The sequence below is a fragment of the Triturus cristatus genome, chromosome 1_2, assembly GCF_964204655.1.
Source record: "Triturus cristatus chromosome 1_2, aTriCri1.1, whole genome shotgun sequence".
Taxonomy (NCBI): Eukaryota; Metazoa; Chordata; class Amphibia; order Caudata; family Salamandridae; genus Triturus; species Triturus cristatus.
In genome coordinates, this window is record NC_140580.1 from 886,411,263 (window position 1) to 886,434,792 (window position 23,530).

At 49.3% G+C, this 23,530-nt stretch overlaps 1 protein-coding gene across 15 annotated transcripts in view; it reads right to left on the bottom strand.

Annotated features, from left to right (window-relative positions):
* Positions 1-23,530, bottom strand: part of MIB2 (MIB E3 ubiquitin protein ligase 2) — a 325,069-nt gene that overhangs the window by 18,361 nt on the left and 283,178 nt on the right. For all 15 annotated transcript variants that reach the window (XM_085609519.1, XM_085609515.1, XM_085609505.1 and 12 more), the window contains one exon: positions 6,192-6,257. In XM_085609519.1, coding sequence (XP_085465645.1) covers positions 6,192-6,257 — 66 coding nt within the window. The remainder of the gene's footprint in view (positions 1-6,191; positions 6,258-23,530) is intronic.

The window sequence follows — 23,530 nt, forward strand, 5'->3', positions numbered from 1 at the left end:
GGGGTTGACCGGCTGGTTGAGGATGTTATTTTGTACCTCAGGTTTGAATCCGGAGATTCGTAACCAGGCGTGTCGTCGTAACATGACGCTAGTGTTTATGGCTCTGGCAGCTGTATCTGCGGCATCCAGTGCACACTTAATGGATGCGTTCGTGAGGAGTTGTCCCTCCCTGATGAGGATCTCTGCTCCCTCTTTGTATTGGTCAGGGAGATGTTGGAGTAATGTTTCTAATGTGTCATAATGTGCGCGATCGTAGCGAGCTAGGAGCGCCCGAGTATTGGCAATACGCCATATGTTAGCTGCTTGGGCTGCAACCCGTTTGCCGGAGGTCTCTAGCACCTTGGACTCTTTGTCCGGGGGAGGAGCATCCCCTGTTGTTTGCGAGTGCGCCCGATAGCGAGCGTTCGCGACTACTATGGAATCCAGAGGCAACTGGCCTCTAATGTAGGTAGGGTCCCCAGGCGCCGACCTGTATTTCTTGTCGATCCTGGGGTTTATTACCCTTGCCCTGGTGCGTTCTTTGAAAATGTCATTTGCTGGTTTGAGGACACCTTTCAACATGGGTAGAGTTTTGATATTCCTTTCTGAGGATGCGAAAGTATCCATGAGAAAATCGTCCTCGATGGTGTCAGAATGGAGTTGCACACCATGATTGGCCGCAGCGCGTTCAATGAGGGCGTTGAATGCGGCAGTGTCCTCTGTGGGAGACGTTTTTGCGCCATATAGCTGCATGTCCTGCGTATCCATAGGTGCACCTGGGTCTACAGGGTCATCCCAAGCCTGGTCAGGGTCCTGTTGGCCTTGAGGGTCCATCTCCCCGGGGTAGGGGACATGGTCACCCATGTAGTCCTCCAAAACGTCGGTTTCGGAGTGTGTTGGAGAGAAGGACAGTGGATGTTGGTAAGAGGTATGGAGAGGTTCGTAAAGAACTGGTTCCGAATCCACTGGCAGTTTTTTCTTTAGCGGGATCCGGTAGGAGTGCAAAGCTGGCTCGGAAGTTATTCTCCTCTTGTGGAGCATCATTCTGCCGGTGTCGGCATCGATGATGTGCGATGGTGACGTCTCCACAGGAGAGCGTTCGGCAGGTGTGATCCTGGTGTGGGTGACACGTGTTCTGATTTCGAACAGTTTTGGGGCCGTGGATGGTGGTAGGCCAAAAGTGATGTTGCCCGGTGCCGGAGAAGCTTTTTGAGCTTTTTTCGGCTCGGAGCCTGACATGTCCTGGAGGGCTGCCTTGTCTTTGATGCGTTGCAAGGACGCTGCAACTTGCCGCACCTGGAGCGCCGACGGTTCTTTGGCGCCGACCGGTTCTGTAGAGGCGGGCGTGGACTTTTTCGGCGCCACTGGGTCATCGAGCCGAGGAGAGGTAGTAGCTGTCGACGGCGTCGAGGAGTGTGCCTTTGGTGCTGCTTTCGAAGCGGTGTGAGACGCAGCAGCCATTTTGACCTTTGTGGCCGGAGCCGATTGTGTCGGTGCCGGGAGCCGAGGCGGTTTGGCGGGACCGATGGTCTTTTTCCATGTGTCGGCGCCGACGTCGGCTGCTGCAAGCTCGGCACCGAAGTCCCGTTTGGTGCGGTCGGTGCCGACGGGTTTGGCTGGCGTCGAAGGTGTGGTGGGCTTCGATCCGACCAGTGTCACTTTCAGTTTCGGTTTCTGATGAACCAATACGGCTTTCGGTTTCGGTTTAGATGAAGGGAAACCAGTCGTTTTGGGTAGTAATGGCTGCCGCTGAATGTCCGAGGCCGGGCCAGAGGGCGGGGCCGAAGAACCGCGGGATAGGTCTTGGGTAAGGCCCGAAGGCGATCCCTCGACCGGAGCCAGAGACTGACGCACTGGGATATCCTCAGTCTGTACGGGTAGGCCTTGCTCGTCACCGGAGCTACTCTCTTCGGCCCCTAAGGCCTCATTGTAGTCTCCTACCTCGGTGTCGGCTTCATCTCTGTGACAGAGTTGTTCTTCGATGTCTTCCGATCCGGAGTCATGTTCGGAAGCGGGGCTGGAGGGTAGGTTCTCCACTTCTTCGACCTCTTCGTCCTCGGCGCTGAAGATGTTGGTCGGGGCCGGTGCCGCGTGCTGCGCTTCAAGTCTCGCTGCTCGTCGATTCCGGAGAGTCTTTTTGGATCGGAATCGGGCACAGGCCATACATGTGGACTCGTCGTGGTCCGGTAAAAGGCATTTGTTGCACACCGGGTGGACGTCGACATGGGGATATTTCGCATTGCATACAGGACACCGCTTGAATGGTGTCCTCTATTCCATCGTCGATGTCGGGTCGATGGTCGGGTAAGATGCGAAAAAGTTGTTTTTGAAGTTAGTAAACTAACAAATAACTATCGATACCGATCGGGAACAGTACCGACGCGAACTAAAGGCCTTTTGGCCTGTAAAAAGTTTTTCCTAACTTGAGTCAAGATAAGCACATCCGAACCCAATGGCGGAAAAAAACAATCTGAGGATGGAGAGGATGCCCATGCGCACTGTAGTCCAGGGGAGGAGTCACCTATCCCAGGATACTTCGAAGACTCTTCCAGGACAACAACGTGCAAACATCCGGACCCAACACTAGGCGGCGATCTATGCACAGATATGAATTCAGCAGCCCACAGTGCTTTCAATGTCAATAAAGCATACATGTCAATAGTGTTGAACGATTTAGGTTGCTTATACAGTCAGGCGTACTTTATGTTTGCATTATCTACTGTGGAAGCTTGTTAGCTAGATAAATGATGTACAAAAACATTAAGGAGCTTAGAGAAGGGATGCATTCACCATATCAAATTCCTAATTGACCATCCGTAAATCTTGTGGGAATACAAGGGAGAACAGCGAAGGGTCCAGCTTTTGGTCTAGATGCCAAACTGTCTAGTTTTAAGAAATTGAGTAATGGGAACAAATATGGTGGCTGCATGGGGCTACTAACTGCTGCAATGTTCTACAGTGTAAGAAATTAGTTACTTAGATGTACCAATAATTTTGCAGTTTCAAAAGCTTGTCGAATCGTATCCCGTGCTCTATTCCACTATGCTGTGCTTGGGTCCTGAGATATTCTTCGAAATAAACAAAGGTATATTTTGTGTGTCAACCGTATGCTGAGGCAGTAGACTCTATAGTATCAAATGCCTCGCTACATACTTGGCATCTTCAGATAGTTGTTTTCCCCCTTATATGTTAAGTATGTACAAATTCTGACCTCCATTTGTTTTATTAATGGCCACTATGTTTAGTTTTTTATGGAAGGTAGGAGGATCATGTGAATCTAAGAAATTCCAGCTGCAAATGCAACAGGTTATTAACCTTGTAAGCATCTGTCCATGGCATGTAGTGCTGCAGTATCACATGCTCTACATACTCCTGCCATCTAGTGTTGCGCTCGGCTGTGTGCAACTTGTTTTTCTTCGTAGACGTCGGCGCCAGCAGGCCACGGATGTAGGGAAGGTCTGTAGGTGAGGGTTTATATGTTTTTTCTACTCTTGGAGTGACGACCATAGCCATGTTGGTCTCCTTGAAGGTGCAGTTTTAAGCATCTACACACAACAAAGAGGGCCAAGGGAGATTTATAGACCTGCAGGTGTTCACTCCAAATCTAATCAATATCATTCACAAAACACACATCGGTCTTCAAGCAAGAAGAAGAAACAGGGGGAAAGCAACCTTGCTGAGAGGGGGATATTCCTTTTCAAGGACGATTTCCCTCACCCACCAGTGGAGGCGTGCTTTATCATTGGGAAGCTCCTCACACCGTGACAGCTGATTACGGTGCGGGCTAAACTGAGAAGGAGGAGCTCAACCGATGTTTTAGACAGAGAGTAAATCCCTGTGGTGAGCTAAAAGGTAGTGAGGTATGTATAATGAGCATGTGATAAAATGATTAAAAATGGTTTCAAGGTGCCAGACAACTGTATTAGTGTGCACCTGGGTCAGGATTAAAACAGATGGACACTACAGGAAAACATTAGTCCTCCTTAACAAAAGGAGGGCAGTCTGTTTTTGCCATTTTACCCTCAGAAAAGGTGCGTAGGCATTCTTCCGGACTTGTGAATGGAACTGCTACTGCTCAAAAAGGTGTGCTCACATACAGGTATACAAAACCAAAACAGTGGTCCCATGTCCGACTCTGAGAGGAGGTGCCTCAATTTGGGGATCCAGGCATGGGCTCAGGGTGCATTCTGGCCTTGAAGGAGGCCCTCTGGTGTCGTCCACCCACCGCCACGTTCAAGGACCAAGCCTCTGCTGAGGGTATCAATGTGTTCTACTACTGTGGCCTCTTTCCACAGCAGCACCCAGAGAGGGGCATACCTCTGGATAGATTAAGGGATTCTGAGCATCTGTGGCTCAAGGGGCTCTGTGTACATGTGTGTGACGTGTGTCTCTCCAGCATACCAGAGTCTCAGACTGGTCTCTAGAAAATTAGGCTCTTATCCCAAGGTCAAAGACATTTTTTTCAGGGTACTCCACATTCCTGAGATTGTGTCTATCCTTGGCACAGCTTTGCAAGCCACCATTTAGATATCTTTTTTACCATACCTACATTTACGAATATCATACAAGTCAATTAACTGCATATTTTGAGACAGAGGATGTTACGTGTAGCACACTCTGCAAAATGAATCATTTCTAGGTGCTTGGGCTGAATTTAGGATGTGAACTCAGTGCTCAGGAAAGTCCCCCTCCTTTGAGTGGGACAGTGAAATAAATTGAAAGTGAGCATTTTGTAAAGGTGGGGGTCAAAAACAAAACCATTTATAAAAAGGTTACTGCTCAAAAAAGGAAGTACAAGTTAGAAGAGAAGCTTGTGAAGCCAAAGATGAAGTAGATTCTTCAAACAGACAGAGTTAGAGAAATTAACATGCCCGAGGTTGGGAAGGCAATATTGTTCTCAATACTTTGGATATGCACAGCTGCTATTTGTTTTAAAATAATAATATGTTTACCTATGTAGTAAAAACAAAGGAAACAATTCCACAAAACCTAAAATATAACATACTTCAAATTAAGACAAAAATGAAACAAACGAAGCCACTAATGACACTCCTAAATAAGAACTTTAATAGGTAGGGACATAGAAGTGTTGAAAAACCATTAACACTTATGGAATTAAAATGGATTATTCTCAAAACTACTGACGTTTTGTGATTGTTTTTATGTAGCTGGCACTACAAACACAAATGTTGGACAGGGCTAAATCAAAAGCAGTAACATAAATCGGGAAGTATGGACGGGAAGACAGTGCACAAAGGTAATACAGAAATCCATTCCTTGGAGTGATTATGGTATACATTCGCTGAGTGACATCAGCCAAGAGGACGAAGGAGGCAAACAAACATTTGAGCTGCATTAGTGGGTTTCTGAAGGCCAGTGAAATTAGAACCACGCCTTATATTGAGTACTAGGGTATTAGAAGAAGCTGCATGAACAATGAAGTGGCATAAGAGAGCTTGAGGGTCGTAGGGCGGTGTTGGCTTCACAGGAGAAGGGAATGAGGTCCACAGACTGCTGCTGCCGCCTCAAGAGGGGACATGGTGGGTGGTAAGTTTAAGAAACTAGGCTATTGAGGGGCTGGAACATTAGTGACTTGCTATATACACAATCCCTTCTGCAGTGATTCTAGGAATGACCAGTGATGGAAAACTTATTTGAGTGGCGGTGCTGAAATTATGATTGCAAATCGAAAAAAGTTAGAACCATATAACTCAATGGCTTTAAGTCTCAGAACAACATGCAGTATTCTCCCATCCCTCGATCTAGCTACACTGTGGGGAGCTGGATGTGGGTCTGAGATGGTTAAACAGTCAACAAGAGCGTAAATCAAGGATGTTGTCAAGGATTTAAGAGGCAGTGAGACTGATCTAGTATGTGGTACCACCTCAGTCCCATTTGTAAAGAAAGTGTCCAGATCCTGGCAGAGTGGTAATTGATGTGTTGTGGACTAGGCAAGTGGCAGCATGTGTTAATGAAATTGATTGAAGAGCTCTGCCTTTAGCTGTCAAAATTAATTTCCAGGTTTTCTGCAAAGGTGTGAAAGAGACTGGTGCTCACATTGTGCTGTAAAATATTTTTGGAAGGTTGATTCATCAGCGTTCACTATACCAAAAACAAGCTGTCTTAATCAGGGAAAACAATTCTCAGTTTCCATCATGGAACACTCATTAAAATCTTTGGATCATTACAAAAAACAATTGCTCCATAGCTACCTTGTTTGAGCTTTTTGGTGATGGTGACCTGGCACTTGATGCACTTTTTCATCCGCCGAGAACATTCTGGAAAAGGCAAAGATGCTGTTAGGCAGAGATTTCTACAAGTTAAAAACAAAGCAGCATACTAAATAAACATACACAGGTGGAAATATGTACCTTCTACTCATACAAAATGACATGTCTCCTTGAGTGGGATCGACAAAACGTAATAGAAAGGAAAATGCTACTTACCCAGTATGCGTCTGTTTTTGGCATGTAGAGCTGCAGTGTCACATGCTGTGCACAGATCACCATCTGGTGTTGGGCCCGGACATTTGCACTTTTATTCGAAAAACTCTTTACCAGTCACGAGGTAGGTGACTCCTACTTTCGGTGATAGTGCGCATGGGCATCGACTCCATTGTTAGATTGATTTCCCGCAGAGGGTGAGAATTGAGTAAGTAAGAGTAGAATAGAGATGTCCATGTGTAATTATCTAAGTAAGATAGTACTGGAACAGATTCAGGTAACCGGGGAGGTGGGTGGGTGCATGCGACTCTACATGCCAAAAACAGATGTATACTGGGTAAGTAGCATTTTCCGTTCGAGGCATGTGAGCTGTAGATCACATGCTTGTGCACAGACTGTACAGCAGTTGCTCCCAAAGGGGTGGCTAACCTGTAGCTGTTGCAGTTGGCTGAAATAATGTTTTGAGCACTGCTTGGCCTACATTAGCCTGTTGTCTGGCTAACACATCTATACAGTAGTGTTTAGTAAATGTGTGTGGAGCAGACCATGTTGCAGCTTTGCAGATATCTGCAATGGGAATGTTGCCTAAAAAAGCCATAGTAGCCCCCAATTTGCGTGTGGAATGGGCTCTAGAGGGTTTAGGTAAATTTCTTTTTGCTTTAGCATAATTGGCTTGAGTGACCCGTCCTTCTTGGGAATCAAGAAGTAAAGGGAATAGACGCCTGTGCCTTGATATTTTAATGGGACTGGCTCTATTGCTCCTTGATTGAACCGCTTGTTTTAAAAGGTGAAAGTGTTCTGGGGACATTTTGAGTGCTCTTGGTGGAATGTTTGGAGGGTTGTTGGTAAGCTCCAGGCAATAACCACATTGGATAATTTGTAATACCCATTTGTCTGATGTGATTGTGTTCCAGACTGGGAGAAATTGAGTAAGACGTCCCCCAGCAGGAGTGGAATGGTCTGGGGGTAGCGTAAAAAAGTCACTGTTTTGGTATTTGCGGGGGAAGTTCGTGTTGAGTTGCCTCTACCTCTTCCCTTTCCGTTATTTTCTCTAAATCCACCACTGAAATAGCCTCTTGAGGAGGGCGATTGACTATTGCCCTTGTAAGAGGAAGAGGAATTTTCTGTTGATATTACTCTTGGAGCCCGCCCTATAATAGGAGCAACAAAAGGAACCCCTACCTGAAGCACAAGTTACTTACTTGTGTAACGATATATCTGTAAGAGACATTAGTTAGTGATAGATTCCTTACCTTAGAATATCCCCAGGCGTCACACTGGATACGGAAAGTTTTCATCAGCAGTACCCCTGTGCGTCGGTAGGTGTCGTCGTACGGCTCTGCATACGTCGTTGGCGTCGTAGTCGCCGAGATGACGTCGCTGGAGCTACTTAGACACGCCCACGCATGCTGACGTCAGTTCTGTACACGACTTTCCACGTCAGGAACGCAGAGCCATGCAAGATACTGACCACTGGTGCATTGAAACTAGGGCCTTGAAAGGGATGACCTTAACCCTAGAAATCAGTTCGCAGAACGGGGAGGATGGGTGGGGCGGTACGGAATCTATCATTAACTAATGTCTCTTCCAGATATATCTTTACACAAGTAAGTAACTTGTGCATCTGGAGAGACCTTGCGCCACCTCAGAGTGAAGACGCCATTTGTGATCCATCAGACACCGGCGGCCGAGTTAATCTGCCCTGGCATTCAAAGAACCTGCCAGGTGTTGAACCGTCAAGGAAATGCCTTGAGGTTCGAGCCATGTCCAGAGGCGCAGAGCCTCCTGACATAGGGTCCACAATCCCACCCCGCCTTGTTTGTTGCAATACCACATGGCGGTGGTGTTGTCTGTGAACACCTGTACCACCCTCCCCATTGACAGAGGGAAGGAATGCTTTCAGTGCAAGAAGGATCGCCCGAAGCTCCAGAAGGTTGATATGGAGCTAGGACTCAGTTGGAGACCAGGGGCCTCTGATCTCTGCCTCCCATGTGGCCACCCCATCCCAGGAGGGACGCATCCGTCACCACTGTGTGCTCCGGCTGGGGAAGGGAGAGGGTTCTGCCGCTGACCCAATGCTGATTTGTGAGCCACCACTGCAATTGTTGTGCAGTGCCCTCCGAGATCTGTACGTAGTCAGACAGGTTCACCTGATGCTGCGCTAACTGGAACTTCAGGTCCCACTGCAGAGCCTGCATATGCCATCTGGCAAGGTTGGTTAGCAGGATGCAGGAGGTCATGAGGCCCAGCAGCCTCAAGGTCGTCCTGACCGAAACCCAGGACAGGAGCTGAAAGATCAGAATCATAGCCCGAATGTCCCGGACTCGCTGCTCGGGAGGATAAACCCGAAACTGCGTGGTGTCCAGAACCGCTCCGATGAAAAGGAGGGGGATCAGGCGCGACTTCGGCATTTTGATAGAGAACCCCGGCAATTGCAGGTCGGCCATAGTCTGGAGTTGGGAGACGACTGGCTGGGGGAAGCCCGCCTTCAACAGCCAGTCGTAGAGATAGGGGAAGACTGAAACCCCTGATCTGTGCAGATGAGCTGTAGCCACCGCCATCACTTTCGTGAACACCCGAGGGGCTGGTAAGGCCAAAGGGGAGCAAGGTAAACTGAAAGTTCTCGTGGCCTACCGTGGACCGTAGGTAACGCCGGTGGGCCGGAAGGACAGGTATGTGAAAGGAATATGCTACTTACCAGTATGCATCTGTTCTTGGCATGTAGAGCTGCAGATCTATACACTGTGCATAGCTCGCCATCTGGTGTTGGGCCCGGATGTTTGCAGTTTGTTTTTCCTCTTGGAAAGTCTTTGGAAGTCACGAGTTCGGTGACTCCTCCTCTGGTTCGTATTGCGCATGGGCTTCGGCTCCATCCTCAGATTGTTTTTCGCCAGCAGGGAAAGATGGAGCGTAGTAGTAACAGTAAAGAAACCCATGTATATTGTATCTAAATAAGATAAGACTGGAACGGATACAGGTAGCCGGGGAGGCGGGTGGGCGTGTATAGATCTGCAGCTCTACATGCCAAGAACAGATGCATACTGGTAAGTAGCATATTCCGTTCGAGGTATATGAGCTGCAGATTATACACTGTGCATAGATTATATAGCAGTACCCAACCCTAGCGGCGACCACCGGCATCCGTTGCAGTTGTTTGAAACAGTGTTTTTAGTACAGCTTGGCCCACACTAGCTTGTTGCTTGGTTTGCACATCTACACAGTAATGTTTTGTGAAGGTGTACGGTGTTGACCATGTCACTGCTTTGCAGATGTCATCTAGTGGCATGTTCCCTAGGAAAGCCATAGAAGCCCCTATCTTCCTTGTAGAGTGGGCTTTAGGGGGAACAGATAGCGTTCGTTTTGCTTTGTGGTAGCAAATCTGTATGCATTTTACAATCCACCTAGCTATCCCTGATTTAGAAATAGGGTTGCCTTTGTGTGGTGGGGAGAAGGAGACAAATAGCTGTTTGGTTTTCCTGAAAGGTTGTGTCCTTTGGATGTAGTAAAGTAAAGCCCTTTTAACATCCAGTGTGTGTAAGGCCCTTTCCGCAACTGTTTGGGGTTGCGAGAAAAAGACTGGTAATTCTACCGACTGGTTTAGATGGAATGGAGAAATGACTTTGGGTAGAAATTTGGGGTTGGTGCGGAGTACAACCTTGTTCTGATGCATCTGGAGAAAAGGTTCGTCTATAGTGAGTGCTTGTATTTCACTAATCCTTCTGAGGGAAGTGATGGCCACTAGAAAAGCTGTTTTCCATGTGAGAAATTGCAGCTCACATTTATGTAATGGTTCAAAAGGGGGTCCCATTAACCGTGTGTGGACTATATTCAGGTTCCAGACAGGTGAGGGTGGTACTCTGGGTGGAATTACTCTTTTGAGGCCTTCCATAAAGGCTTTGATGGCAGGCACTTTGAAAAGTGAGAGGTGCTGCCTGTTCTGTAAATAAGCAGCAATTTCAGCGAGGTGTAACCGAATGGAAGTATATGCTAGGTTACACCTTTGTAAATGGAGTAAATAACATATAATGTGCTGTATGGATACATTTAAAGGATTGATTGTGTTGTTGTGGCAGTAAACAACAAATCTTTTCCACTTTGCTGCATAGCACGCTCTAGTAGTAGGGCGTCTAGCTTCCCTGATAATATTCATGCAATCAGGGGGCAGGTTAAGGTATCCGAATTCTAGGACCTCAGGAGCCAGATCGCAAGGTTGAGCTGAGCTGGGTCCGGGTGCCTGATCTCTCCATGGTTCTGGGTTAGGAGGCATGGTGAGAGGTGTAGCTTTTGGTGTGGTACTACTGAGAGTTCCAGCAGTGTGGTGTACCATGGTTGTCTGGCCCATGTTGGAGCTACTAGGATCAGAGTTAGGGAATGCTGTTGTAGCTTTCGCACCACTAATGGAATTAGTGGGAGAGGTGGAAAAGCGTATGCAAATTTGTTTGACTAGTTCATCCATATCGCATTGCCTTTGGACAATGGGTGTGGATATCTGGCGGCGAAGCTTGGGCATTTTTTGTTTTCGTGGGTGGCGAATAGGTCTATGTGTGGATGTCCCCACTTCTGAAAGAACGGGTGAAGAACTTGTGGGTGAAGTTCCCACTCGTGGATCTGCTGTGTCTGCCTGCTGAGCAGATCTGCCACGGTGTTTTGGACTCCTGGGACGTGTTGTGCTAGGAGAAAAATCTTTTGTGGAATTGCCCATCTCCATATGCTCTGTGCTAACAGAGAGCTGTGGAGAGTGTGTGCCCCCCTGTTTTTGAATGTAGTACATGGAAGTCATGTTGTCTGTGCGAATGAGGACTGCCTTGCCTGAAATCTGCGTCTGGAAGGATTTTAGGGCGAGGAAGTTCGCCAGTAACTCCAGATGGTTGATGTGGAGTAACTTCTGTTGCGGCGTCCATGTGCCTTGTGCTGTGAGATGTAACAGATGAGCTCCCCAGCCAGACAGCGATGCATCTGTTAGGATTATTTGTGGGACCGGGTCCAGGAACGGTCGACCTCTGGAGAGGTTTGTGGTGTTCCACCACTGCAGAGAGCGATGGGTGCGACCGTCTACCAACACCAGATCTGTCAGTTGTCCCTGGGCCTGGTTCCACTGGCGCGCTAAGCACTCCTGGAGTGGACGCATTTGGAGTCTTGCATGGGGCACTATAAAGATGCAAGAGGCCATCATCCCTATGAGCTGCATAAACACTCTTGCTAGGAGAGAGTGTTGACATAGGAATTTTTGACGCAGAGCCTGTATTTTTGCAATCCTGGCAGGATTGGGATAGGCTATGGCTTTTGAGGTGTCTATGGTGGCTCCGAGATATTGTTTTGTGTGTGATGGTACCAGATGCGATTTTTGATGGTTCACCGTGAAACCTAGCTGGTGAAGTAGTTGGACCGTAGCGGCGTTATGTTGCACACATTGTTGGTAGGACGTGGCTTTTATCAGCCAATCGTCCAGATATGGGAAGACGTGAATGTGCTGTCTTCTGAGGTGTGCAGCCACTACTGCCAGGCACTTGGTGAAAACCCTTGGTGCTGTTGTTACCCCGAATGGGAGCACCTTGAACTGGTAGTGTTGTCCGTCCACCACAAATCTGAGGTACTTTCTGTGAGACTGGTGTACTGGGATGTGAAAGTATGTGTCTTTCAAATCCAGAGTGGTGAGAAAATCGTTCTGGGAGAGGAGTGGAAGAACCTGTTGAAGGGTTACCATGTGAAAATGGTCTGAATGTATGTAGGTGTTTAGAGGTCTGAGATCTAGGATAGGTCGTAGAGTCTCGTCTGTCTTTGGAATCAGAAAGTACAGGGAGTAGACCCCTAAATTTTGTTGATTTATGGGGACCTGCTCTATTGCTGCTTTTTGCAGGAGGGAGATCACCTCTTGTGTTAGTAGCGCAGTACGTTCTTGAGACATAGGGCGGTGCCTGGGTGGAATGTTTGGGGGGGTAGATGTTAATTCTAGGCAATACCCTGACTGAATAATTTGTGTCACCCATCTGTCTGAGGTGATTGTCTCCCAGACGTGAAGGAAATGTTGTATTCTGCCTCCGACCGGAGTGGAATGGTCTGGAGGGAGCGGGGGAAAGTCATTGGGCAGGAGGTGTGGCTTAGCGGGCGGTATTTGTTTTGCCTCTGCCCTTATTATTATTGCCTCTGTATCCGCCTCTTTGATAACCCTTTGTGAAGGTAGATTGAGGAGGGGATTTGTAGGACGTCGATGCACTATCCGAGGAGTAGCCCCGAAAGGAAGAGAGGCGAAAGGAGCGCCTGGGAGTATGTGACTGCAGGGCTCCCATGGATTTCATCTTTTCGAGGGCTTCGTCTACTTTGGGGCCAAATAGATGATCTTGGTCGAATGGGTGGTTTAATATAGAGGCTTGTACCTCCGGTTTAAACCCTGAAACTCTGAGCCAGGCATGGCGACGGAGAAGGACACTGGTGTTTATGGCCCTGGAGGCTGTATCTGCTGCATCTAGGGCACAGCGTATCGAGGTATTAGTTATTGTTTTTCCCTCTTGAATCAGTTCATTAGCCCTAGTGTTGTACTTTTCAGGGAGATGGTGCATGATGCTCTCTAGCTCATCATAATGCGCCCTGTTGTATCGGGCCAACAGTGCTTGCGTATTGGCGATACGCCATATATTGGCAGCTTGTGACGCAGTGCGCTTCCCTGACGCGTCTAGGAGCTTGGACTCTTTGTCAGGTAGGGGTGCTTCACCGGACGCCTGAGAATTTGAGCGCTTCCTAGCTGTAGATACCACTAGGGAATCCAATGGTGCAGGGCCTTTAATGTAAGAAGGGTCTGTGGGGGCGGCTTTGTATTTCTTCTCTATACGAGGGTTTAGGACCCTGGCCCTGACTGGGTCTTTAAAAACCTCAGGGGCATGTTTAATTACGCCCTTTAACATAGGTAGAATGGCAGTAGACCTATGTGCATCGTCAAAGGTGTCTAGGAGAAAATCCTCCTCCACTGGGTCAGTATGTAACTCCACCCCGTGGTAGTGTGCCGCCCGTTGTAACAAATGGTGAAAACCCAAGGAATCTTCAGGTGGGGATGGCCTAGATGGGTAAAGGTCATCCAGTGGGACATCTGGGATGTCCGGATTGTTATAATCATCCATGGGTCTGGAGACCCAGTAGGGGTGGGGTGTTGTGGCACATCTGCTGGATCATAATAAGGGTCTCCCAAATAGTCTGGGACAGGAGACAAGGTGGGGGAACGATGAGGGGGTGGAGGTGGAGGGGGTGGAGGAGGTGGGGAAGGCACCCTGAAAGGAGAGGTAGCAATATCCTTTCTCTTTGGAGGTGGAGGTGGAGCTGGTTTGTCCAAGTGTCTGTTTTTTTAAGACAATGTCAAGTGTCCAGTTTTTGGATCCTTGGTGAGTGTTTTTTGCAGAGGATCCGGTGTGAAAAGTTCCTGCGACACTGGTTGTTCGGTCGGCGCGGAAGGTTTCGGGGCCGACGGCTTTTTAGGCTTATCGAAGCCGTGCTTCTTTGGAACCTCCGATTTTTTGGTCGGTGCCGAAGAAGGCCTCGGCACGGGAGTGTCGGTGCCGAGGGCCTTGTGATGTTTGGTCGGCGCCGGAGGAGCAGGTTTTGACACCGAAGATTTCGGTGCCGGGTTCGGTGTGGAGGTGGAGGCCGATTTTTTTCTTCGGTGCCGAAGGGTGTTTCTCGGCACCGGTGGTCGGCTGGCTCGAGCCCGAGCTGCCGGAAGGCTTAATAGGCTTCTTTACCGGGCCCGAAGGTGGGGTGTGAGAAGCAGTGTCCTTGATCTTGCCTAGGCCCGGAGGCGAAGGTGTGACCGAAGCCTTTTTCGGTATCGGCGTGGGAGGGGGTATTGTACTCACGACCCGCTGCGCCGGGGTGATGTCCTCCACATCTGAGTCGTCGGCCTCAGAAGCGCTGACTAGGGCGTCGTCCTCCTGTTCGACGTCCTGCTGTCCCGGAGCTTCGACGTCGTCCCCGAAGATGTCGACTGGAGCGGAGGTCGAGGAGTGCGCCATGTTGCGTCTAGCCCGTCGATCTCGAATTGTCTTTTTTGAGCGAAAAGACTTGCAGGCGGGACAGTCTCGGGCCTCGTGTTCTGGGGAGAGGCAGAGGTTGCACACCTCATGAAGATCGGTGTGGGGAAACTTGGACCCACATCGAGGGCACTTCTTGAAGGGAGTTCTTTCCATCAGCCGAGACCGGAGCCGGAATAGGCCCGAAGGCCACCGTCGACGACCGGAATCAAAGAAGTGCCGAAGAGAAGATGAGTAAGATGATTTATTATCTGAAGAAGCTCGATGAGCGAGGATTTCTGCGTCGATCGTTGAACTGAGAAGTTCGGAACCGAAGCGCGAAGTACTACATCCGAGCCCGATGGCAGAAAAAAACAATCTGAGGATGGAGCCGAAGCCCATGCGCAATACGAACCAGAGGAGGAGTCACCGAACTCGTGACTTCCAAAGACTTACCAAGGGGAAAAACAAACTGCAAACATCCGGGCCCAACACCAGATGGCGAGCTATGCACAGTGTATAATCTGCAGCTCATATGCCTCGAACATAAGCATCCTGCAAGTCCAACGCTACCATCCAGTCTTGCGAGTCGAGGGGAGACAAGACCTGAGCAAGCATCAACATCTTGAACTTCTCCTTCCGGAGGAAGCGATTGACGTCCCTGAGGTCCAAAATAAGACGCAGGCCCTTGTCCTTCTTTGGAACCAGAAAGTCGTGAGAGTAACAACCACGACCTACTTCTGGGACAGGAACGCGCTCGATGGCTCCCTTGGCCAAGAGAGCCGTAACTTCCTGCTAGAGAAGCGATAGATTATCCTCCGACATGCAGCGGTATCGCGGTGGCATGGCTGGAGGGGTAGTCTCGATGGGGAGAGAGTAGCCCCTTCGGACTATTTGCAAAACCCACCTGTCCGACGTGATGGTGCGCCAGTGAGGGAGGTGATGGTGAATCCTGCCGCCCACTGGCGTTTGATAGGCCTGAAAAGTCGGACTAGGAGGGTTTGGAGGCTGCTGCAGAGGAAGGGTTGGTGGACTGGCCCCCGGAACCACGCCGGTTGTTTCCACGTCCCCGGCTGCGCGAAGGTTGGGTAACTTGCTGTGGCCTGTGGCTCTGGGTGGGATGTAGCGGGGCACCCCATCCATGGCCACGAAAGGGGGCGAAAAACAGACTGCGCCGGACAGGTGGAGAGGCCCAGGACTTGGCCGTAGCCCATGAGTCCTTGAAGCGCTCTAGGGCGTTATCTGCTTTGTCGCCAAACAGGTGACGGCCATCAAAGTGCATGTCCATCAAGGTGTTCTGGGCATCCCCTGAAAAGCCAGTGGACCTCATCCAGGCGTAGCGAAGAAGCGATACCTACGTTGAAATGGTCCTGCCCAGAGAGTCGGCGGTGTCCAGCCCACAATGGATTGTAAACTTTGCTGCATCCCTCCCGGCAGCTACAGCCTGGGAGAGCACTGCCCGGGCCTCCTCCGGACACTGAGGCAGCACTTGCGCCGCCTTATCCCACACTGAGTGCAAATAACGGCATAAGAGACATGCGGTGTTTACAGACCGCAGTCCTAAGCTGGCGGAAGAGAAAAGTTTCTTGCAAAGGTGGTCCATCTTCTTAGACTACCAAGCTTTCCGGGGTGGGATGTTGGGAGAGGAACGTGAGATCGCCCGGAGCCGGGCGGTGGCATCGGGCAATCATCCTGTCCACGGGAGCCCCCGTGTTGGACCTGGACCACGTGCCCAAAAGGACGTCTGTGAGGACCTCATTAAACGGCAGCAAGGGCTCCGAAGAGCTCGCAGCCGGTTGAAACACCTCTGTCAGGAGGTTAGTCCTGACCGCCACCGCAGGAAGCTCGAGGTTGAGTGCCCCGGCCGCCCTACGCAACACCACTGCTTATGACGCTCCCTCCTCCGTAGCCACGGTAGGATGAAACAAAATGCCAAGGTCAGGAGAGGTGTCAAGACCACTGTCACCCCCCAGTTACTCTCTCCAGTCCTGCTCAGTGTCTAACTGGTCAGTTAAAGGGCCCCCTGACCCCTCCCAGTCCTCCTCATCATCCTCTGGGTGCCATTGTTGTTGAAAAGGGACCTCAGGAGTGAACAGGGGCATAAAAAACCCACCCGGCACCGGATCCGACATCGGACAACGCTGGTCCGTCTCCGCGTCCATGCCGGGGTTGACGCCGGCCGATGAGCCGAACAGGCACCGAACGCAGTAGTGGTGCCGATAGAGGCGTAACGAGGTCAACCGGCACAGATCCGGATCCAGGCCTGGATCTAAGGGGGGCCTGTGGGTGCCGGAGCCGCCAGCAGCAAAGACCTAGGCCCCCCAACCGAGTCTGTGGGGCCCGGTCCACCCAAAGATAGCATGCATCGCCTTGTAGAATGTACGAAGCTGGGCGGGGATCGCTCCGGGTCCCGGAAAATGAGGGGAACCCGCAGTCGACCCTTCAGGCTCCACGCACGGATCCGCGGGAGGGGCACCACCCACGTCCCTCGTCGGGTCGGCTGACCAACAAGAAGTCGAAGAGCGACGATGCTTCTTCGACTTCTTCTTATGCTTCGACTTAACTGACCCTGAGTGTGAAGACTTCGATGAATTCGGAATGGTGGTGGCTCAGCTACCGGTCCATTGACCTCCTTCTCGACTGGGACCTCGAACGGCGCAGATCCGACTGCTGGTGTTCAAGCAGCTTTAGGGACCACTCTCACAAAGCCTTCGGTGCCATCAACCGACAGTCGGAGCACGATTTAGGGATGTGGTCACGCTCCACGTAAAAGAGGCACACGCGGTGCGGATCCGTCACCGACATCAGTCGGTTACAGGAACCACAGGCCTTGAAACAGGGCATCCCTCGTGCACCTGTTCGGAGACTCAAAACAAGAAGTCGACAAAAGTTGAGAAAAAGTTCGTCAAAAATTGACTGAGTTACCGCTCTTCCTGGATCTGCGCTGGCTGGTGCGGAAAAAGAAATAACTGACGTCAGTGCGCGAGGGTGGCGTCTAAGTAGCTGCCACGACGTCATCACGGCGACCACGACGCCGATGACAGACGCGGAGCCGACCAACGCCACCTTCCGACGCGCAGAGGTACTGCTGACGCAAAAACTTTCCGGATCTAGTCTGACGCCTGGGGGTAATTCTAAGGTAAGGAATCTATAACTAACGTGTTTCTTTCAGATTCTGTCTCACTACAAGGTGCGGAAGCTGGTTGTGGTAAGGTGGCAGTAGTGAAGAGCGGAAGCAAATCTACGTGCGGAGCAAGGTTGTTTGAGCAACATGAGAGATGGAAATCAAGGGCCTATTTGAATAGAATGTTGTTAGTATTGTACATGGAAAGCTGCTCAGAGTACATGTGCAAAAAGTGTCTTAGTAAACAAAGATCTCATTGGCATAAGGCTAGAGAAATAAAAGAAGAAAGATGCACCTAGTTCTGACAGAAACCTCAGGGGTTCTGAATAAAGAACAAGGCTAGAAAAGATACGTTCCCTTTAAGAATGTTTTTCAAGCTTGATATCTGCTATAGATTAACCAAGGTCATCTCGTGGCTGGATCTGGAGTTTTAAATTGTTAATAATGGGCATGTTTGCCTTCAAACTCCCCTTTGACATTCACCTAAATGTGTTTTATACCAAAGCACCAGTATAGCCCTACATTTTTATGAAAGTGTGGCGTATAACCTTTCAAGCTCCTGGATAGATGTGCTGGCTCAAACACGAGTTTAGAGCTACCAAGAGAAGGAAATATATTGCTGTAGCTAAGTAATGTTTCTTTTGCAGACTGGTTCTATTAAGGATTTATGTGTTGTGCAAAGATTTCCATATGGTATAGTCTCTCTCCTTGTGGCGGTGGTGGATTTGGAGTGGCCTTGCTCTTAAAGAGATCTTAACCAAAATCCATTTAACCTAGCCTGGAGGGCATTTAGTACAATACCATACCACAAATGTCTGCATTGATCCATGTAGCTTTACAGTGGGATGTTTCCAAAGTACACAGCTGAGGCTACTTTGCCTGTAGAGGAGTTTTGTGGGTGCCATATTGGTTTATAGTCTTTATACATTGCACTCTTCATTTGACATTTCGTTTTTTGTGAGTGATTGGCACTTGTAAGGATAATTAAATGCTCTAAACTGTTGTTTGTTTTGTGTGAAATCAACTTAATACTATACTGATGCTCTTTTGCTGTGAAAAGCATGTGAACTTTCCACATCTGATCAATGCAAAAAGGTGAAATTACTGTAGGAATCTTTTTATTTTCAGAGCATCTCCTTATGTTAAATGAATTATTTAGATGCAGCTTTACACATTGGCTCAAAGGTGCTTATTGATCAACGTGAAACCATGTATAGCAGACAAGAAAAAAAACTTCTCAAAGTTGAGAACACCCATCTGAATCTCGTGCATTAGCACAGCACCATATTAGAGACCATCAGTCATTCAGCTAAAAGGTTTCACAGGCAAAATGTTTTTCTCCATAACCAGAATCCTTGTGGTGCACCGTTCTCTTATGGTACTTTGGGACCGCAAGCTGGGAATTCTTGTGTTGAATGATAATACTCTATGGCAAGTTTGAACGAGGGCCGCAGAGGACAAGAAAATCTGCACTGCTGCACCATTAGACTTGCTTCTGAAAACAAAGTTCATACTTTGAAAACATTAGAAACAAAATGTTTGAGCTTTCTGATAGATGGAGAACTTCCTCTTGAACTTGAAACTTATTATTAAAGACTTTGGGGATCCTCCCGCCAAGAAGTTTGTTACCTTTGGTAACGCTTTCTGGTGGATACACCATCTAACTACAGATTCCTCACCTTCAGAATATGCCCAAGGTGGCGGACTGAATCAGGAGAACTTTGCACAAGTGCTCCTAAGCGTCGGTAGGTGGCGTCATGTGCAATGGCTCTGTCCTACCACAGAAGTGATGAAGCGTAGCCATCTGTAAGCGCCACTCCTGCATGTTCATGCGAGTTTCTTGGCTTTCCCCTTCCCACACCCACAGATCATAAAACAATTGTTGATGGCAGTGTGATTATTGCTAACTTAGGACCAGTGTAGATGTGAAAGTGACCACTACACAGAATGGAGGAGGAAGGAGGGCAATGTGGTTAAAAAAGTGTCCTTTCAGCCAAAATTGACTGAAAGGACACTAAGTAGTGCTCCGATGACGTGAGCACTGATGCCCACATCTCAGCCTTGTCGATGTTAAGGACAGGCAAACCTCATACAAACGGCTTTGTAGCAGCCTTGGCCCTTGAGGAATGTGCTCCAAGACCCTCAAGGGCATTTACTGGCCCATGAGTAGCAGACCTAGATTCAGGGGGCTATCCACCACACCAAGGTCCTCTTTTGCACAGCCTTCCCTGTGAGAAAGTGGCTCTGTATATACTGTTCCCTAATAGGTACAGGGTGTACAGAGTCCACAGTCCCCCAGAGGCTGATAGAGGTCAAAGTTAGGTATGACCTTACTCTCAAAAGTGGTAGCTTGGTCGAGCAGTAAGGCAGTACCAGAGGACAGTGTAAAGCATTTATTGTACACACTCAGTCAGCAAATGGTTTCACACACTCAATAACTGAACTCTAGGCCAATGATTTGTATATATAAAATATATGCTTGTTTTATTTTTAGAACCACAAGGGGGTAAAAATATACTTTCTCAGAATGAGAGGTTGAATATAAATACTTTTGTTTCAAGCAATAAATTTGTGTAAACAGTCACAGTTGGTTGCAATAAACAATCCTATTTCCTAAACATAACAATGCATTGAGCTCAATGGTAAATTCAGGTTATTTGTAATAAATTACTTTTCAGATTACTTTTGGAATTCCAGGTCTGGATCCTAGAACCAGCCTGGGGTCAGTATTCAGAATCAAGTGATGAAAGTCGACTTAATAACTGTAATGATTTTTAAATAATATTTAGCTATTTCAAAAGTTAGCACTTAGAAAATATTTCACAGAAAACATTCAATGGATCTCTATGGCAAGAAATTCAAATTGCAGGTAGAGTACTTTATCGTTACTTTAGTAATCCAGGACTGGGTGCCTAGACCCAGGACTGGGGTCCTTATCAAAAGCAGGTAAGTAATTTCGTTTGCAGAAATGGTACGATTTTAAAAGAATATTTCAAATTTGCAAAAGTAGACACTTAGAAGAAATTTCACAGAAAAGCAGACAATGGTTTCCTATGGGAGAAAAATGAGTTAGAAGTAAGTATAGTTGTGAACACTTTTCAGAGTCAGGGCTGGGCACCAAGATCCAGCACTGGGAGCTCACCTAGGAGCAGGTGAGTAAATTCGTTTTTGTCACTTGGCTGATTTTTGGTGAATTTTTGCAGTTTTGAAAAGTTCACACTTAGAAGATTTTTGAAGAAAAAGCCAGTCAATGTTACCCTATGAGGAAAATGAAGTTAGCGGTTTAAGGGTAAGTACTCGACTGGTAGTGTTGAAATTCCGGGCATGGACTCAGGGGTCCCCCAGTGTCAGGTAGGTACAGTTGGTTCACCCTCAGCGGTTTCAGGACGGCCGGGTGCAGAGAGAGTTGGGCCCAATGTTATCCTATGAGGGATAGGGGGGCCTTGGTTGGTGGCTGCTGTCTGTGGGAGCTGGGCTCCTGGTCACTTACTCAGGGCAAGTGGGGAAGTAGGTTAGTGTAGAGAGGGCACTGCCAGGGCCACTCGGGCGGCTGGGTGCAGGGTGCTTTTGAGCCTTAGGGCGCTCAATGGAAATCAATGGGAATGTTCCGGTTTGGAAAGAGGCTGCAGGCTCGGGGACGAGGATGTTTCAGGTGCCACCACCACTTCGAGAGGTAAGTTGGGTAGTTGTAGGTTAGGTGGGTACCCCGGGATTGGGCACAGGGGGTCGCAGGGCGCCGGGTGCAGGGGTGCCTTTTGACGTCGGGAATCTTACCCTCTGGTTGATCGCGGCTGGGGTGGCACTTGGTTCTGAGGCTGCAGGCTTCTTCCGAGATGTCGAGGGGGGTCCTTGGGTGCCGGACTCTGGGTCACAGTCGCCGTGGGGTCGTCCTCTGGGTCTTTGTCCACTCCGGCACTGGCCAGGCTTGGCTGGTGCAGAGTGTGTTGGGTCCGCGGTCCCGGGCTGGTGCCAGGGATAGCAAGTAGGTTTCTTGAGTAGAGCCTCTACTCGTGGGAGTCCCAGGGGCTTAGAGCTAAAAGGTAGCCAGGTCCTCCGGGGTTGGTGAGGTTGCTGGCCACGAGGGATGCCGCGCTGGTGCAGGTTCGAGAGTCGACAGGCCGGTAGGGCTGGGGCCAAAGCAGTTGGTGTCTTCTTCTCTTTTTAGCAGCTGCAGGGCAGGTCTTTGTTCTTCTTGCTCTTCTTGTCGTTTTTCTATCTGGAATCTAAGGAAGGAAGGTTCAGGGGGGCCCTAAATACTAGATTTAGGGGCGTTACAGGTAGGTGAAGGCCAGGGACCAATGGGTCCTTGTCCTGGGGTGGGTACACCCCCTATCCTGCCTCTCTCCTGTGGGAGGGGGGCAGTAGCCTAATCCTGATAGGGTAGGGCCTCCCATCTTCAAGATGGCGAGAGCCCGGAGATGTGCTTCACCTCGCCTCCCCCACCTGAGGGGTGGGGTGGGCAGGCTGGCACATCCCCTGTCCTTGTATGGGGTTTCCGGCCAAGCTTCCCGCCAGAGTGGGGGGTTGCAGTGGCCTGGGGAAACTCCAACTGGCGGCATGCCTTTGAAGCTTCCCTTTGCTCATCCTGGGGGAGGAGATTTCTCACCTCACCCAGGATGTGCATTGTTGCAGGCCCGGGAGAGCAGGGGCTCTCCCACCCAGGGGTCCAGCAACGTGTCTGCTGTGTGGCAGCCTGGGCAGCCTCAGAGCAGACGTGGATTGCAAGTTAGCTGTAAGGGGGCATCTTCTAAGATGCCCTCTGGGGTGCTTAGTACATTAAATCCTACACTGGCATCAGTGTGGGTTCAATGTGCTGAGAAGTTTGATACCAAAACTTCCCAGGCTTCAGTGTTGCCAATATGGTGCTGTGGAGCTCGTGTTTGACAAGCTCTCAGCACCATGTATTCTTAAATGACAGCACTGCACTTACAGTGCCCAGGAATGGACCTGGGTACTGTAGGGGCACAGGGCTCCTGCTCCTGTGCCCACACCATAGGCGTAATGCACCCAGCTAGAGGGGTGGCTGACATATGCCTTGGCAGTGTAGGTGATGGGCATGGTACACAGTGATGTGTGCCATGTCGACTCTTTGTTTTGTCCTGCACCCAGACACTCAGCCTGCAAGGGCAGTGTGTGTGTGTAAGGGTACAGGGCCTCTGAGGGTGGCACAATGAGTGCTGCAGCCCTTAGAGGCCTTCCCTGGTCACAAGGCCCTGGGTACCTAGGGTACCATTTACTAGGGGCTGACATGTGGCTAGGGTTTGCCAATTTGGGGTTTGTGTGGTTTAAGGAAGGAACATAGGCCCTGGGCACCTGATTGGCAGGAACCCAGGGTACACTCAATCGAAGTACATTCAGCAATTTAGCAAAAAGTGGGGGCATACCATGCAAGAAAGATGGCACTTTCTCACACAACCCCCCCCCAAACGAAAGGTGATGAGACTAACCTTGTCCTATGGAGTCTTCATTGTCTAAGTGGAAGAACCTGGAAAGTCCATCTGCATTGGCATGGGCAGTCCCTGGTCTGTGTTCCACTTCAAAGTCCATTCCCTGTAGGGAGATGGACCACCTCAGTAGTTTTGGATTTTCCCCTTTCATCTGCATTAGCCATCTGAGAGGTCTGTGGTCAGTTTGAACTAGGAAGTGAGTGCCAAACAAGTATGGCCTCAGCTTCTTCAGGGACCAAACCACAGCAAAGGCCTCCCTCTCAATGGCACTCCAACGCTGCTCTCTAGGGAGTAGTCTTCTGCTTATAAAAGCAACAGGTTGGTCTTGGCCTTCATCATTGGTCTGGGATAGGACCGCTCCTATCCCTAGCTCAGAGGCATCAGTCTGCACTATGAACTGCTTGGCATAATCTGGAGCTTTTAGAATTGGTGCTGAGCACATTGCTTCTTTTAGGGTGTCAAAAGCCTTTTGACAACTAACTGTCCAGTTAACTTTCTTGGGCATTTTCTTGGAGGTGAGTTCTGTGAGGGGGGTCACAATGG